The sequence below is a fragment of the Hippocampus bargibanti genome, linkage group LG07 (genome assembly GCF_051943395.1).
Source record: "Hippocampus bargibanti isolate YZ-2025 linkage group LG07, ASM5194339v1, whole genome shotgun sequence".
Classification (NCBI taxonomy): Eukaryota; Metazoa; Chordata; class Actinopteri; order Syngnathiformes; family Syngnathidae; genus Hippocampus; species Hippocampus bargibanti.
Genome location: NC_142740.1, coordinates 5,834,960 through 5,853,797, shown reverse-complemented (window position 1 = coordinate 5,853,797; position 18,838 = coordinate 5,834,960). Strand labels below are relative to the sequence as shown.

Sequence of the window (18,838 nt, the reverse complement as noted above, 5' to 3'; positions counted from 1 at the left end):
TAGGTAGCTTGATTGCTTGCTAGCTAGCTAGGTAGGTAGGTAGATAGATTTCTTGCTAGCTAGCTAGGTAGGTAGATAGATTGCTTGCTAGCTCGATAGATAGACTGCTTGCTAGCTAGGTAGGTAGGTAGGTAGATAGATAGGTCGGTAGGTAGATAGTTAGATAGATTGCAAGCTAGGTAGATAGATTGCTGGCTAGCTAGCTAGATTGCTGGCTTGCTGGCTAGCTAAATAGGTAGATAGATTGCTAGCTAGCTAGATATGTAGATATATTGCTAGCTAGATAGGTAGATAGATTGCTAGCTAGCTAGCTAGATAGGTAGATAAATAGATAGATTGCTAGCTAGGTAGGTAGGTAGATAGATTGCTTGCTAGCTAGCTAGGTAGGTAGGTAGATAGATTGCTTGCTAGCTCGATAGATAGATTGCTTGCTAGCTAGGTAGGTAGGTAGATAGATAGATAGGTAGGTAGATAGTTAGATAGATTGCTAGCTAGGTAGATAGATTGCTGGCTAGCTAGCTAGATTGCTGGCTTGCTGGCTAGCTAAATAGGTAGATAGATTGCTAGCTAGCTAGATATGTAGATATATTGCTAGCTAGATAGGTAGATAGATTGCTAGCTAGCTAGCTAGATAGGTAGATAAATAGATAGATTGCTAGCTAGGTAGGTAGGTAGATAGATTGCTTGCTAGCTCGATAGATAGATTGCTTGCTTGCTAGCTAGGTAGGTAGGTAGATAGGTAGATAGATTGCTAGGTAGGTAGGTAGATTGCTTGCTAGCTAGATAGAGGTAGATATAGGGGGATATAGGGGTGGTGTTTTGCTCATTTGAGAGGCAGAGCTAAATACTGTAGTAGTTCACTTTATCATTTCCTGATCCATTTTGTTCCCTTCCCGAGTATAATTGCAACTTTTGCTTTGCTTTCCCTTCAGGAACAACATTCATTCGACTTCTTAAGAGGCGGCGATACGCAACGCCACTCTGGCTTCAACACGGAGGCCCCGACACTTTAGCGCATCTCGAGTCTCTTTTGTCGGCGCCGGCGTTGAAATGGAGCGGGACAGATTGTAAGTGATTTTAATTTGGCAACCATCGTAGTCTATTTACATTTTGCCTCCATTTTTCTTCTGGGCGTCATGGCTATTAATCACTGCCGCGTTGCGCTAATCTACAGGGCCTCAAACGCAACCTTGCAGTTGACAGAATACTCTCACGGGGATTCTGTGATAATGTGAAGTAATAAGTACCAAGAGATCGCTAATCATCGCACTCCATTCCATCAAGCCATCAACCGACCATCACAAAGGTAAATAAAACGACTATTATTCAGTACAGTTTATTTCATTAATTATAATACCACAGCTAATTTGTAATATTACATAAAATATGTATATTTTGTGTAGTTTTAAGGCTTAGAAAATTAGAAAGTAGAAAATGATGTTTTATGGGGACCTAGGAACGGATTATTCTCATGTTAATGGTTTCCTATGGGAAATACATTTTTGGGATACACACTTTTCGCCTTACACACTCTGTCTGGGAACCAATTAACTTCGTAAACCAAGGTATCACTGTACATTTAATTTCTAAACGACTTTCTAAACTCTCAAGGACACTTTACAGTCACTGGATTTTTTTGTGCGGGTGAGGAGCGGCAGCCACACGCGCCATTAAAGTCCAAATTCTGAGATTTAAATCTGAATTCTGAGATTTACATCTGAATTCTGAGATTAAAGTCTGAATAATGAGATTAAAATCGGAATTCTGAGACTAAAGTCCAAATTCTGAGAATAAAATCCAAATTCTGAGATTAAAGTCAGAATTCTGAGATTTAAATCTGAATTCTGAGATGAAATTTTGAATTCTGAGATGAAATTTTGAATTCTGATATGAAAATCCAAATGATCAGATTTAAATCTGAATTCTGAGATTGAAATCAAAATTCTGAGATAAAAATCTGAATTCTGAGATTTAAATTTGAATTATTAGATTAAAATCCAAATTATGAGATTTGAATCTGAATTCTGAGACAAAAATCAGATTTCTTAGATTAAATCTCAAATTCTGAGATTAAAGTCCAAATAATGAGATTTAAATCAGAATTCTCAGATTTAACTGTGAATTCTGAGATTAAAATCAAAATTATGTTATTAAAATCTGAATTCTGATATTAAAATGTGAGTTATGTTATTAAAATCCGAATTCTGACATGAAAATCTGAATTCTGAGATTAAATTCCAAATTCTCAGATTAAACTGAGAATTTTGCCAAAGTACACTCTACCCGGAAGTAACTCTTTGGCATTCGACTCAGCATGACGCTGACTTAATCTTGGTTTTACTCCCTAGTGTTTATACAGTGCAGTTAATTTTTTTAATTACAATTCTTTAGCACATTTATTCCACGTAAAATGATGTATATTTTGTGTAGTTTCAAGAGTTATTTTAAAGAAAATTATGTTTTATGGGGACCTGAGAACGGATTATTTTCATTTTAATGGTTTCTTATGGGAAATAAATGTTTGGAAGACACACTTTTCGTTTTACACACTTTCTGCGAACCAATTAAGTTTGTAAACTGAGGTATCACTGTACATGAAATAAGATATATTTTGTGTAGTTTTAGGCCTTATTTAGTAGAAAATTATGTTTTATGGGGACCTGGGAATGGATTATTCTCATTTTAATGTTTTTTTTATGGGAAATACATGTTTGGAAGACACACTTTTCCTTTTACACACACTTTCTGGATACCAATGAAGTTCGTAAACTGAGGTATCACTGTACATGAAATAAGGTATATTTTGTTTAGTTTTAAGGCTTATTTAATAGAAAATTATGTTTTATTGGGACCTGGGAACTGATTATTCTTATTTTAATGCTTTTTTATGGGAAATACATATTTGGAAGACACAGTTTTCATCTTACCCACACTTTCTGGGAACCAATTAAGTTTATAAACTGAGGTATCAATGTATTGTAGTAATAATAATAATAATACATTTTATTTATAAGCGCCTTTCAAAACTCTCAAGGTCACTTTACAGTCACAGGATAAGTTTTTTTTTCTGTGGGTGAGCAGCGGCAGCCACACGTGCCAGCGTTCACTAAACATGGAAGTAACTCAAATAGATAGCTAGCTAATAGCTAGCGAATAGATAGCTAATACCTAGCAAATAGATAGCTCTTCCTTAGCGAAAAGATAGCTAATACCTAGCGAATAGATAGCTAATAGCTATATCGCTAATAGATACAGTAGCTAGTCAGCTAATAGATTTTCAAGACGTCAACTGAAGACGCATAGCTGACCCTGATGTCATTTAGAGTCAATAGCGCGCGTCACAATAGCCGTACGTGCAACATTGTGTTTTGTACAGCTGCCCCCTTTTCAAGCTCGGATAACCCAAAACCCACATAATTTAGGAATTAACTTTTTGTTTCTGACAAAATAATTGAGTCTAAGGTTTCTTACGCTGAATTGAATGTTGATGTCGTTTGTCCTAAAAGTCAATATTCTGTGGGTCCTGCAATTGGAGTGACAATGACAAAAACCCCGGCACTTGTGGAGCGGACACATTTTGGCACATCGTCATCGGCTAGCTGGCTAAGCGCTAACCTGTATATCTTGTATCTGGTGGAGAAGCCTTGTCTGTTCTTGTCCACAAAGTCGACGTACTCGGGCGAATGATGGAAGGGCCCCTTGTCGGATAGCAGCCAGTCCAGGGGCCCGCTGGGCTTGTCGTTGGCGAACGTCGCCGACTGCCAGCAAAGCCAGCAGAGAAGGCCCAGGCTGAACGCGGGCCATCGAGCCATCGGGGACCAAAGGCGCTACCGCTAACATTCAACGGCCAGGGTCTCTTTTGGCAAGATGGCTCCTCCGCCGGGTCAGCAGAAATTCCCGCATCGCCTCAAAAGCCCACGAGAGCACCTGAATGAGGAAAAAAAAATACAGCAAGTTAGTTCGAGCTAGTTAGCGATCAAGCTAGCTAGTGATCGAGCTCGCTCGCGATTCAGCTAGCTATCTCTATTTTTATTCAGTTAGCTGCCTAATTTTAAATGGGGGGAAAATACAGCTAGTTAGTTCAAGCTAGTTAGCGATTGGGCGAGCTATAAATCAAGATAGCTATGTAGTGATCGAGCTAGGTAGCGATTGAGCTAGGTAGCGTTCGAGCTAGGTAGCGATTGAGCTAGGTCGCGATTGAGCTAGCGAGTGATCAAGTTAGGTAGAGATTGAGCTAGCTAGCGATCGAGCTAGATAGCGATCGAGCTAGATAGTTATTGAGCTAGCTAGTGATCTAGCTAGCTAGCGATTGAGCTAGCTAGCGATCGAGCTAGATAGTGATCGAGCTAATTAGCGATCGAGCTAGATAGCGATTGAGCTAGTTAGCGATCAAACTCGCTAGCGATTGAGCTAGCTAGCGATTAAGCTAGCTAGCAATTGAGCTAGTTTGTGATCAAGCTAGGTTGTGATCCAGCTAGCTAGTGATGCAGCTAGCTAGTGAATGAGCTATGAATGAGTGATCGAGAGGTAGCGATTGACCTAGGTAGCAATCGAGCTAGCTAATAAGTGGGCTGAATAAAATGATTCTGGCCCTCAGACCTGGCCTTTCAGACCTGTGATGTATGGCATTAGCTAGCTATGTCAATAGAAAGAGAGCTAGCTAGCTTGATCACTAGCTAGATAGCTCAATAGATGAACATGGAATTTCACAAGTTTGATTTGGTTTCGCGGCCGAATAAAATGATTTGGCGGGCCAGATCTGACCCTCAGACCTGGACTTTCACACCCATGATGTATGGAATTAGCTAGCTATGTGAATAGAAAGAGAGCTAGCTAGCTCAATAGATGAGCATGGAATTTCACAATTTTGAGTTGCTTTTGAGGGCCGAATAAAATGATTTGGCAGGCCTGATCTGGACTTCCGAATAATGACTTGGACACGCTAGCTACCTAGCTAGCTAGCTCGATCGATGTGCATGACACTTGACATGCTTGATTTGCTTTCGCGGGCCGAGTACAATGATGTGGTGGGCCACGTTTGGCCCCAGGGCCTTGACTTTAACACCCGTGGTGTAAGTAATCAGTCCGCTAGCTGAATAGGGGAGCTAACTAGCTCGCTAGATGAACATGGAATTTCCCATGTTTTATTTTTTTCGCAGGCCGAATATAATGATGTGGCCGGCCAGATTTGGCCTTTGGGCCTAGACTTTTACACCTGTGATGTAAGGGATTAGCCAGCTATCTGAATAGAAGGAGAGATAGCTAGCTCAATTGCTAGCTAGCTAGCTCGATAGATGAGCATGGAATTTCCTAAATTTGATTTGCTTTCGTGGGCCGAATAAAATGATGTTTTATGCCACAATTGGCCCCCGGGCCTCGACTTTAATACCTGTGATGTAATGGATTAGCCAGCTATCTGAATGGAAGGAGAGATAGCTAGCTCACTCGCTAGCTTGCTTGCTAGCTAGATGAGCATGGAATTTCCCAAGGTTGATTTGCTTTCGCGGGCCGAATAAAATGATGTTTCGGACCACATTTGGCCCCCGGTCCTCGACTTTGACACCAGTGCGCTAAAAGAAGCCATTTAGGCGCACGGAGTGCGGCACGCTAACCGTTAACCTAGCAGGCAGCTGTACGATGAACCCTTTTTTTGCTCATCCCTGGTCAAATCGCCGCAAATCCCCTCCTTGGTGTTTTTCTATCCAATCTCTTTTCGGGCCCGTCCGCAAAACTCGCTAATCGCGTTATCTCCCGACAAAAGCCGTCGCCGCAGCCTTTTGTTGTGGCATGCCTGAATGATAGGCGGATGCATATATCATGGCTTTTTCCAGGGTGCGCAATATGTCACAACGCCCATCGCATGCCAAAGCGTTTTGCCTCAAACACCATCGCAAACGTTGACGCCATTCATTCCCCCAAACTGCAAATCTTTTCAATGCCGGCTGTCGGAAAATCGGATACGGCGCTCCATCGAGAAGCCGCTCCGCAGTCGCCTTTCACCTGTTCATGGTTTCTAACAGCAGTGATAAACAGCCAATTAAAAGTCTTCTCTTGCGATAAATGGAAAGCGTCACCCGCTGCAAACTTTCTTCATTTTTTGAGGTCAATGTGTTTTTTTTTCTTTTCTTCCTCCCCAAATGTCGACTTTCCGCCGGCGATTCCGTTGCCACCTGTTTTCGGAATCTTGACTCTGGGCCTCTTACGAGATCCCGACAATTCCCCCGGACGCATTTTTCTCCACAATTAACAGCAGCCGCATTTCGTTTCTTCGCACACGACCACGAAAACATTCGCTCCTTGTCGACATCTGTTCCATTACGTGGGAGGTCGCCAAGATGCCGCCCACGCTAGCGCAACGCGCGAGAGGCCGTGTAGGACACGAAAAGCATTGTCAGGGGCTCAAAAAGATCTCAGGCGATCGCGTGTACCACAGACCAGGTGTCCAAGTCAAGGCCCGGGGGCCGGTTCTGGCCCGCCACATCATTTTATTCGGAAATCAAAATTGGAAAACTCCATCTCATCAATTGAGCTAGCTAGCTAGCGATCAAGCTAGCTCGCTCTCTTTCTTTTCACATATATCTGGCCCGCGAAAGCAAATCAAATTTAGGAAATTCCATGCTCATCTATTGAGCTAGCTATCTAGATAGCAAGCTAGCTAGCTATCTTTCTGTTGAGCTAGCTGGCTAATCCCCTACGTCACAAGTGTCAAAGTCGAGGCCCGGGGGCCAAATCTGGCCCGCCGCATTATTTTATTCGGCCCGCGAAAGCAAATCAAAATTGGAAAACACCATTTCATCAATTGAGCTAGCTAGCTAGCTAGTTAGCTCTCTTTCTTTTCACATAGATCTGGCCCGCCAAATCATTTTATTCAGCCCGCCAAAGCAAATCAAATTTAGGACATTCCATGCTCATCTATTGAGCTAGCTATCTAGATATCAAGCTAGCTAGCTCTCTTTCTATTCAGCTAGCTGGCTAATCCCCTACGTCACTACTGTCAAAGTTGAGGCCCGGGGGCCAAATCTGGCCCGCCGCATTATTTTATTCGGCCCGCGAAAACAATTCAAACTTGTGAAAATCCATGCTTATTAATCAATATGTATTATATCTATAGAGCTAGCTAGCTATCTTTCTGTTGAGCTAGCTGGCTAATCCCCTACGTCACAAGTGTCAAAGTCGAGGCCCGGGGGCCAAATCTGGCCCACCGCATTATTTTATTCGGCCCGCGAAAGCAAATCAAAATTGGAAAACACCATTTCATCAATTGAGCTAGCTAGCTAGCTAGCTAGCTCTCTTTCTTTTCACATGGATCTGGCCCGCCAAATCATTTTATTCAGCCCGCCAAAGCAAATCAAATTTAGGACATTCCATGCTCATCTATTGAGCTAGCTATCTAGATATCAAGCTAGCTCGCTCTCTTTCTATTCAGCTAGCTGGCTAATCCCCTACGTCACTAGTGTCAAAGTCGAGGCCCGGGGGCCAAATCTCGCCCGCCGCATTATTTTATTCGGCCCGCGAAAGCAAATCAAAATTGGAAAACACCATCTCATCAATTGAGGTAGCTAGCTAGCTAGCTAGCTCCCTTTCTTTTCACGTAGATCTGGCCCGCCAAATCATTTTATTCAGCCCGCCAAAGCAAATCAAATTTAGGACATTCCATGCTCATCTATTGAGCTAGCTATCTAGATATCAAGCTAGCTAGCTCTCTTTCTATTCAGCTAGCTGGCTAATCCCCTACGTCACAAGTGTCAAAGTCGAGGCTCGGGGGCCAAATCTCGCCCGCCGCATTATTTTATTCGGCCCGCGAAAGCAAATCAAGCATGACAAGTGCCATGCTCATCTATCAAGCTAGCTAGCTAGCAATTGAACTAAAATGGCAAGTGTCATGATGATTGCTAAAGTCCAAACCAAAATTTCAGATTGTCGTATGTAACACAATAACTCGTTATATTTTTTTATTTCAAAAGTGAAACTAAATTTGAAAAAAGAGTTTGACACCCTTGCTTTAGAGCCATGCTCATCTATAATAATAATAATAATAATAATAATACATTTCATTTACAAGCGCCTTTCAAAGCATTATTGAGATTGCTAGCTAGCAATCAAGCTACCTATCTCTTTCTATTGACATAGCTAGCTAATCCCGTACATCACAGGTGTGAAAGTCCAGGTCTGAGGGCCAGATCTGGCCCGCCAAATCATTTTATTCGGCCCGCGAAATAAATCAAAGTTGTGAAATTCCATGCTCATCTATTGAGCTCGTTAGCTTGTGATCAAGCTAGCTATCTCTCTTTCTATTCAGATAGCTGGCTAATCACTTGTATCACTGGTGTGAAAGTCAAGGCCCGGGGCCAAATGTGGCCCACCACATCATTTTATTCGGCCCGTGAAAGCAAATCAAACTTGTGAAATTCCATGCTCATCGATTGCGCGAGCTACCTAGCGAGCTATCTAACGTTTAAGCTTCCTAGCGAGCGAGCTAGCTCTATTTCTATTCTATTCAGACGCAGCAATGTGCTTCCCGCGGCCTCATTTTATTCCGCCCGCTAAAGCAAATCAGACTTGTGAAATTTCATGATGCTAGCTAAAGTCGCAACCAAAATTTCAAATTGTCGTCATGTCGTCATAATTGTCATTATTTTTGACTTCCCGATTTGAAAACTAGTTATTCATTCATTTGTTGTGCGCTCTATTTGTAATATTTGGAGGGGATGAAACATTATGATAACTTCCCCAAATCCATAACAAGCCCCGGGCAACAATGTGCCCCGCAGCAACAACAGAAAAAAAAAAAAAAGACTGACAACCTTGCTTGCTGTAATAAACGATGTGGTAAATTTTCATCTAAAATTTTAGCTTAATAGACAATTACACACTCACTCTAACGATGTGTCTAGCTAACTAACTTTCACAATAGCTTGCAATCGATCTTTTTAGCTAGCTACATACACACCATAACTCGCTAGCTTGCTGGCTTGATACAGATACTGGTAGCTTGATACACACCATGTCGAGCTAGCTAGTTGGATAAATAGATACGTACATAATAGCTTGTGATCAATCTTTTTAGCTAGCTACATACACACCATATCTACCTATCTTGCTAGCTAGATACAGATACTAGATATCAATAGCTTGATACACACTGTATCCAGCTAGCTAGTTGGATAAATAGATACGTACATAATAGCTAGTGATCGATCTTTTTAGCTAGCTACATTCACACCATATCTAGCTATCTTGCTAGCTAGATACAAATACTAGATATCAATAGCTTGATATACACTTTATCCAGCTAGCTAGTTGGATAAATAAATACGTACATAATAGCTAGTGATCAATCTTTTTAGCTAGCTACATACACACCATATTGAGCTATCTTGCTAGCTAGATACAAATAGTAGATATCAATAGCTTGATATACACTGTATCCAGCTAGCGAGTTGGATAAATAGATACGTACATTATAGCTAATGATCAATCTTTTTAGCTAGCTACATACACACCATTTCGAGCTATTTTGCTAGCTAGATACACATACTAGATATTAATAACTTGATACACACTGTATCCGGCTAGCTAGTTGGACAAATAGATACCTACACAATAGCTAGCTATCGATTTTTGTTTTTAGCTAGCGACATATACACCATATATCGCTAGCTTGCTGGCTTGATACAGATACAGGTAGCTTGATACACACCATATCTAGCTACAGATACAGATACGAGATATCAATAGCTTGATAATCATAATAATAATAATACATTTCATTTCTAAGCGCCTTTCAAAACTCTCAAGGTCACTTTACAGTTACGGGATAGGTTTTTCTGTCGGCGAGCAGCGGCAGCCATACGCACCAGCGTTCACTCAGCCCGGAGGTAATTCAAATCGATAGAAAGCTAGCTAGATAGCTAACACATCGCTAGCTAGAACTAATAGATTTCTAATAGATAGCTACAGCTAGAGCTAATAGATAGCTAAATAGCCAGTCAGCTAAATGGCGATAGCTCTGAGGTAGCTAACTCGCTAGATAGCTAATAGCCAGCTACCTAGCTAATACATGGTAAATCGCTAACTAGCTAGGTAGCCAGCTCGATTGCTAGCCTGATAGCCAGATTCAAAGAAGTGAAGAGAAGAAACTTTTCACACACGCCTGATGAATTTCATAAATCAAATAACACAACAAATGTAAATATAAAGCATTCTTACATTTGAGGGTGATTTCATTGTGATTATTTTTTTAATTATACAATACACACTGTATCTAGCTAGCTAGCTAGTTAGACAAATAGATGAATGAAATGAAATATGGGTTCAAGAGGATTTCATTAATTTTTTTAAATGTAAAAAAAGACAAGGGTATGAAACAGAACCGAACCACTGTTATTGTGGTTTAAAAAGGACATTTTTTTTTTTTTGTTGGGACTTTAGCTAGCAATGTGTAATTTCACAGGTTTGATTTCCTTTCACGGACGGAATAAAATGATGTGGTGGCCCAAGTTTGGCCCCTGGGCCTTGACTTTGACACCTGTGATGTAACTATTAGCCAGCTAGCATGAATAGAAAAAGAGTGAGCTCGCTTGATCGCTAGCTAGCTAGCTCAATAGATCAACATGGAATTTCACAAATTTGATTTGCTTTCACGGGCCGAATAAAATGATGTGGTGGCCCAGATTTGGCCCGCAGGCTTTGACACATATGGCCTGAATGGCGGTACCTTGGCTTACAAATTTAAGTGGTTCCCAGATAGTGTTTAAGGCGAAAAGTATGTACCCCAAAAATTAATTTCCCATAGGAAACCATTAAAATGAGAATAATCCGTTCCCGGGTCCCCATAAAAAAATGATTTTCTACTAAATAAGCCTTAAGAATACACAAAATATACCTTATTTTATGTATATTAAATGTACTATTGTATAGTAATCAAAGGAATACACAGTACTGTATGATAAAGTCATTTTATTGACCTTTGTGATGGTCATTGATAGCTTGATGGAATGGAGTGTCCGGCTGGTTTCATCAGCATGAAACACTTGATGAGGAACGTAGCCTTCTTCTTTCACCATCTTGAGGACTGATCTCTCGTAGGTGCTTTCTCTGCGATCATTTTACCTTGTTCCTCATCAATTGTGTTCTGTTTAGCTGGGTTGATAGCTTTTTGCATCAAGTGTACAGATGGCTTGTGCGGGTTTTTTGTGGAGCCTGATTGATGGGAATTTTAACCTTGCAGTCTACACTCGGCCACTGTTTTCTATCCATTTTCTCACTCTTTCTCTGTCATCTGCCGAGCTATTTTTAGTTGCAGATCTGTGTTTCTGTAACCCCCCCCCTCCTCACTGCTGTGTTCTTGACCAATCACATGCGGCTATAACCGAAGACTGGGGGCGGGAAATAGAGGAGATTGTTAGAACGGGTTCATTCGCAAACGACATGTCACTCATTGTGGCAGCTCCGTGTGTATCCCGAAAAATAGTTTGTATGCCAAGGTAAAATGTTCATAAATTTAACGTTCGTAAACTGAAAAGTTCGTAAGCCAAGGGGTGCGTAAACCGAGGTCTCACTGTAGTTACTTTACCACCACCGTCAATGCCTTTGGGAGATGACAGAAATGATTAAAACATTCCATTGAAATTCTTTCAACCTGATCCGCTTTGTAAGTTGCCTGCGAGCAAAGCCCAAACGCATTGTTTCAAAAGAAGAAAAACAGGAAATGACAAACTTTACATCTTTCCCCGCTGTGCTGACAAATGATTATTATGAGTGTTTTTTTACGGGCTGGGGGGGTGGCTAATTAACCCACTTTCTCGTTCCGGCAACAAGCGTCGCCAATCCCTTCAATCCCGTCGCCGAGGGTAAAAAAAAAAAGGCTCTTTTGTTGCGCTCCAACATGGCTGCCGCTCGCCTTCTTCCGGCTCCCCCTCGTCAACAAACACAAAGAAAGTTTTTTCCCGGCGCCGTCGGGGGGGAGGAAGACATCAAAAGAAAAGTGTGTCACTGCCTCTTTGTGCTCATGAATAAACGCAGAACTGATGAGCTACAAGTATGATTAAAAATTAATAAATAAATCAAACAAAGAAAGGTGGGACGGCCATTTGTATTTTACACTTGAAAGTGGTCAACAATGTAAATGTCTCCATCGCGAGACAAATAAAGGCTCGAATATTTTTGCTATTTGGCTCGCCAGCTAGCTAATAATAGTAATACTAATAATAATAATAATAATAATAATAATAATAATACATTTCATTTCTAAGCATTTCTAAACTCTCAGGGTCACTTTACAGTCAAAGGATAAGCTTTATTGTGGGTGAGTAGCGGCAGCCACACGCGCCAGTGTTCACTCAACCCGGAAGTCACTCAAACAGATAGAAAGCATGCTAGCTAATACATAGCTAATAGATAGCCAGCTAGATAGCTAGCTAGCAAATAGATAGCTAATAGATAGCCAGTTAGCTAGATATATAGCTAGTAGATAGACAGCTAGCTAATAGATAGCCAGCTAGCTAGATAGATAGCTAATAGCCAGCTTGCTGGATAGATAGCTAATAGATAGCCAGCTTGCTGGATAGATAGCTAATAGATAGCCAGCTAGCTAATAGATAGCTAATAGATAGCAAGCTAGATAGCCAGCTAGCTAATAGATAGCCAACTAGCTAATATATAGCTAATAGATAGCCAGCTAGCTAATAGATAGCCAGCTAGCTGGATAGATAGCTAATAGCCAGCTTGCTGGATAGATAGCTAATAGATAGCCAGCTAGCTAATAGATAGCTAATAGATAGAAAGCTAGATAGCCAGCCAGCCAACAATTAGCTAATAGATAGCTATTAGTTATTTATTATTGATAGCTGACGTTGATTATGTTGTGGGTCATTTTTACCTGTATGTAAAAATTCACACAAAACAGTCAAATAATAGGTAACATCAGCTCCTGTTTAGTGAGCTAGCTTTTAGTTATATGGCTAGCTAGTTGGCTATATATTAGCTATCTATTAGCTACTCAAATAAATAGCAAGCCAGATGGCTAATAGATAGCTAGCTAGCTTGCCAGCTTTTTATCTATTTGAGTTACTTCCGGGTTGAGTGAACGCTGGTGCGTGTGGCAGCCGCTACTCACCCACAGGAAAGCTTATCCTGCGAGTGTAAAGTGACCTTGAGAGTTTTGAAAGATGCTTATAAATGAAATGTATTATTATTAATATAAGTACAGTAAAGTCTCGTTATATCGATATTCAAGGGAGTCCGAAAAAATATCGATATAACCGGGACTATCGATATATCCGACCCTGTTTGCATGTAATTTTCTCCGTGCGTGCATAGAAATAGTATCGATATAACCGGGACTATCGATATATCCGATATCGATATAACCAGACTTTACTGTATTAGTACAGTAAAGTCTCGTTATATCGATATTCTCGGGAGTCGAAAAAAATATCGATATAACCAGACTATCGATATATCCGATCCTGCGGCATGTAAATTTTGTCCTTGCGTTCATAGAAATAGTTATCGTAATAAGCAGTACTATCGATATAACCGATATCGATATAACAAGACTTTACTGTATTATTATTATTATTATTATTATTATTATTAGTAGTAGTAGTAGTAGTACTAGTAGTAGTAGTAGTATTAGTATTATAGCTGTTCTATCTATCTATCTATCTATCTATCTATCTATCTATCTATCTATCTATCTATCTATCTATCTATCTATCTATCTATCCATCCATCCATCCGGCTATCTGGCTATCTATTGGCTAGCCAGCTGGCTTTCTATCTATTTGAGTTACTTCCGTGCAGTCAATGACACATTTGACTTTGCCAATTGTGCAGACAAACTTTTCATGTTGCTCCTGGTCCTCATCTAAGGTGCTGCAGATAATGAGCACAAGAGTGAAACCCCGCATTTTATTTGTGGGGGGCATTAAGGGGCGGGACGGGGGACGGGGGGGGCTGTTGTTTTTGCCTTTGTTTCTTTTCCCATGTCAGGCCGATTACTAGTCCCACGTCCTCCGTAAATGACTTTACAGTCTTGCGCATTTGGCGGCTCTCAGCAGCAGGTTTGACACTTCAAAGTTTGTTGACGGCGCTTTTCTTCGCATTAGTCGGCTTCAGGGATGGCGCGTTGGAAAATCCAGCCATTTATTGATTTATTCCTTCGTGTATTGACATCTATTTCTTTATTTATTCAGCCATTTATGTATTTACTTATTTATTTAATTATTGCCTTTTCATCCATCATTTTACATATCTATCTTAGCATATGTGTACTAAACATTTGTACTGGAATAGCATGACAGTGTTACTGCTATCTAGCGAGTTATCTATTAGCTATCTATTAATTAGCTAGCTATGAAACATATAGCTAGCTGGCTATTAGCGATATACTGTAGCTTGCTGTCTATTAGCGATATAGCTAGGTGTCTATTACTGAGCTATTAGCGATATAACTAGCCAGCTATTAGCTAGCTAGCTAGCATCAATTTATTCGTCATTTTACTTATTTTTTTATTCATTCCTTTATGTAGTTATTATTATTCAACCATTTAATGATCTAGTACTTCTTTATTTATTCAGCCATTTATGTATTTACTTATTTATTTAATTATTGCCTTTTCATCCATCATTTTACATATCTATCTTAGCATATGTGTACTAAACATTTGTACTGGAATAGCATGACAGTGTTACTGCTATCTAGCGAGTTATCTATTAGCTATCTATTAATTAGCTAGCTATGAAACATATAGCTAGCTGGCTATTAGCTATATACTGTAGCTTGCTGTCTATTAGCGATATAGCTAGGTGTCTATTACTGAGCTATTAGCGATATAACTAGCCAGCTATTAGCTAGCTAGCTAGCATCAATTTATTCGTCATTTTACTTATTTTTTTATTCATTCCTTTATGTAGTTATTATTATTCAACCATTTAATGATCTAGTACTTCTTTATTTATTCAGCCATTTATTTACTTATTTATTTAATTATTGCCTTTTCATCCATCATTTTATCTATCTATTTTAGCATATGTGTACTAAACATTTGTACTGGAATAGCATGACAGTGTTACTGCTATCTAGCTAGTTATCTATTATCCATGTATTTATGTATTTATTTATTCACTCATTTATTTATTTATTTATTGCCTTTTCATCCATCATTTTATCTATCTATCTTAGCATATGTGTACTAAACATTTGTACTGGAATAGCATGACAGTGTTACTGCTATCTAGCTAGTTATCTATTAGCTATCTATTAATTAGCTAGCTATGAAACATATAGCTAGCTGGCTATTAGCTATATACTGTAGCTTGCTGTCTATTAGTGATATAGCTAGGTGTCTATTACTGAGCTATTAGCGATATAACTAGCCAGCTATTAGCTAGCATCGATTTATTTGTCATTTTACTTATTTTTTTATTTATTCATTCCTTTAGTTATTATTATTCAACCATTTAATTATCTATTTCTTTATTTATTTATGTATTTATTAATTTACTTATTTATTGCCTTTTCATCCATCATTTTTATCTATCTATTTTAGCATATGTGTACTAAACATTTGTACTGGAATAGCATGACAGTTTTACTGCTATCTAGCTAGTTATCTATTAGCTATCTATTAATTAGCTAGCTATGAAACATATAGCTAGCTGGCTATAAGCTATATACTGTAGCTAGCTGTCTATTAGCGATATAGCTAGGTGTCTATTACTGAGCTATTAGCGATATAACTAGCCAGCTATTAGCTAGCATCGATTTATTTGTCATTTTACTTATTTTTTTATTTATTCATTCCTTTAGTTATTATTATTCAACCATTTAATTATCTATTTCTTTATTTATTTATGTATTTATTTATTTACTTATTTATTGCCTTTTCATCCATCATTTTTATCTATCTATTTTAGCATATGTGTACTAAACATTTGTACTGGAATAGCGTGACAGTTTTACTGCTATCTAGCTAGTTATCTATTAGCTATCTATTAATTAGCTAGCTATGAAACATATAGCTAGCTGGCTATAAGCTATATACTGTAGCTAGCTGTCTATTAGCGATATAGCTAGGTGTCTATTACTGAGCTATTAGCGATATAACTAGCCAGCTATTAGCTAGCATCGATTTATTTGTCATTTTACTTATTTTTTTATTTATTCATTCCTTTAGTTATTATTATTCAACCATTTAATTATCTATTTCTTTATTTATTCAGCCATTTATTTATTTATGTATTTATTTATTTACTTATTTATTGCCTTTTCATCCATCATTTTTATCTATCTATTTTAGCATATGTGTACTAAACATTTGTACTGGAATAGCATGACAGTTTTACTGCTATCTAGCTAGTTATCTATTAGCTATCTATTAATTAGCTAGCTATGAAACATATAGCTAGCTGGCTATAAGCTATATACTGTAGCTAGCTGTCTATTAGCGATATAGCTCGGTGTCTATTACTGAGCTATTAGCGATATAACTAGCCAGCTATTAGCTAGCATCGATTTATTCATCATTTTACTTATTGTTTTATTTATTCATTCCTTTATTTAGTTATTATTATTCAATCATTTACTTATCTATTTCTTCATTTATTCAGCCATTTATTTATTTATTCGTCCACTTATTTATATATGTATTTATTTATTATTCATCTAGGTATTAACATATTCCTCTATTTATTCGTCAATTTACATATTTATTTATTTATTAAAGTATTAATGCATTAATTTATTTATACATTCCTTTATTTATTTATTATTTCTTCAACCATTTACTCATCTATTTCTTTATTTATTCATTCACTTATTTTTTAATCCATTTATTTATTTATTTATTTATTTATTTATTTGTCTATTCATGCATCTATTTATTCGGCAATTTACTTATTTATTTAAGTATTGTATTAATGTATTTATTTATTTTATCCATCCATCTATTTATTTATTTAGCCATTTATTTATTTATATTAGATAGATATATTGTCAATTTACTCAATTGTCAATTTATTTATGTATTTATATATGTATTTATTTATTCGTCCACTTTTTTTTTATCCATTCATTTATTTGCTTATTTACTTATTCGTCTAGATATTTATTTATTCATCTATTCATCCATTCATTTATTTGTCTTGGTCTTTATTCATTCATCTACTTATTCGTCAATTTACTTATTTATTTATTAAGGCATTAATGTGTTTATTCATTTGTTCCTTTATTTGTTTATTATTTATTCAAACATTTACTTATTTATTTATTCAGCCATTTATTTATGTATTTCTCTACTTATTTATTCATCTCGGTATTTATTCATCTATTTATTCGGCAATTTACTTACTTAATTATTTATTAAGATATGAATATCTTTATTCATTCTTTTATTGATCTATTTCAACCTGTGTTTATTTTTTATTTATTTGTCCATTTATCTATTTGTTTATTTATGAATATTTATTCATTTTGATCTGTTTATTTATTTTTTATTGATTGATTTATTCATTCATGTATTCATCTATTTCAACCTGTTTATGTATTTTTTATTTATTCGTCCATTTCGCAATTTATTTGATTATTCATCCATTTATCCAGCCATGTATCTATTTATCCATTCATTTATTCACTCGTGTATTTATTTATAGAATATTTATTCAACCATTTACTTATCTTTTTTTTATTCACTTATTTATTAACCCATTCATGTATTCATTCATTTATTTATTTGTCATCTATGTATTCATCAATGTACTTATTTATTTATTAAAGTATGAATGTATTTATTCACACGTCTATTTATCTGTTAATTGATTTGTCCATTGATCTACATGTATTGATTGAATTATGTATTCATCCATTTATCCATCGATGTATTTATTGATCGCACTATACTATATGTGCCGAATCCCCGCCCACGCCGGAGGCTCTTGTCAACGTCAGCCGCTTGTTGTGCGCCGACACGTCAACAAGCGATGATCCTCCGCCACGAGCGCGCGCTGAGATCAATGCGTTATGTCCCGAAGCGCCTCCACATATGTTGCAGCTTGGCTTTTTCTGGCTGCGGGGCTGGAAGGAATGTGACAGTGATTTGTTTTCTTCCCAACCCCTTTTGTTGTTGGGCTTTCTCTGGTTGTCAGCCAGACGCGCAACAGCAATCGGTGAGAAGGAAGCCGACCCGATTCGGCCTGTCGTTGGTCCGATGTGCTTAGCCTACTCGCTAACAAAACAGGGGAGACCGTCGCGCTTGCCATGGGACATTTCATTGATGAATGAATGAATGAATGAATGAACACCTGCATGGATAGCTGGATAAATTATGAATGGCTGAATGAATACATAGATGAATGAATAAATAGATGAATCAATAGATGAATAAATAAATGAATAAATACATAAATAGATGAATGGTTGAATGAATAAATCGATGAATAAATACATAGATGAATAAGTAGAAGAATAAATAGGCGAATAAATAAATGAATGAATAAATAAATAGATGAATAAATACATAAGTAGATGAATAAATGCATAAATAATGAATGGATGAATGAATAAATAGATGAATGAATACATAGAAGAATAAATAGGCAAATAAATAAATGAATAAAATAGATGAATAAATACATAAATAATGAATGGATGAATGAATAAATAGAGGAATGAATACATAGATGAATAAGTAGAAGAATAAATAGACGAATAAATAAATGAATAAATAAATAAATAGATACATGAATAAATGCATAAATAATGAATGGAGGAATGAATAAATAGATGAATGAATACATAGAAAAATGAATAAATAGAAGAATAAATAGACGAATAAAT

General features: G+C 37.5%; 2 protein-coding genes across 7 annotated transcripts in view; one reads left to right on the top strand and one right to left on the bottom strand.

The window, feature by feature from the left end:
* The window catches only part of LOC148895280 (protein CFDP2-like), a 251,007-nt gene that overhangs the window by 213,674 nt on the left and 18,495 nt on the right, over window positions 1-18,838 (top strand). For 4 of the 5 annotated variants that reach the window (XM_089001667.1, XM_089001665.1, XM_089001664.1 and 1 more), the window contains 2 exons: window positions 933-1,067; window positions 1,175-1,306. In XM_089001667.1, coding sequence (XP_088857793.1) covers window positions 933-1,013 — 81 coding nt within the window. In that variant the 3' untranslated portion in view covers window positions 1,014-1,067; window positions 1,175-1,306. The remainder of the gene's footprint in view (window positions 1-932; window positions 1,068-1,174; window positions 1,307-18,838) is intronic. The other variant, XM_089001663.1, reaches the window with a different exon arrangement.
* Window positions 1-18,838, bottom strand: part of LOC148895281 (BMP/retinoic acid-inducible neural-specific protein 3-like) — a 59,492-nt gene that overhangs the window by 35,555 nt on the left and 5,099 nt on the right. For both annotated transcript variants that reach the window (XM_089001655.1, XM_089001656.1), the window contains exon 2: window positions 3,616-3,927. In XM_089001655.1, the coding sequence (XP_088857781.1) occupies window positions 3,616-3,812 (197 nt within the window). In that variant the 5' untranslated portion in view covers window positions 3,813-3,927. The remainder of the gene's footprint in view (window positions 1-3,615; window positions 3,928-18,838) is intronic.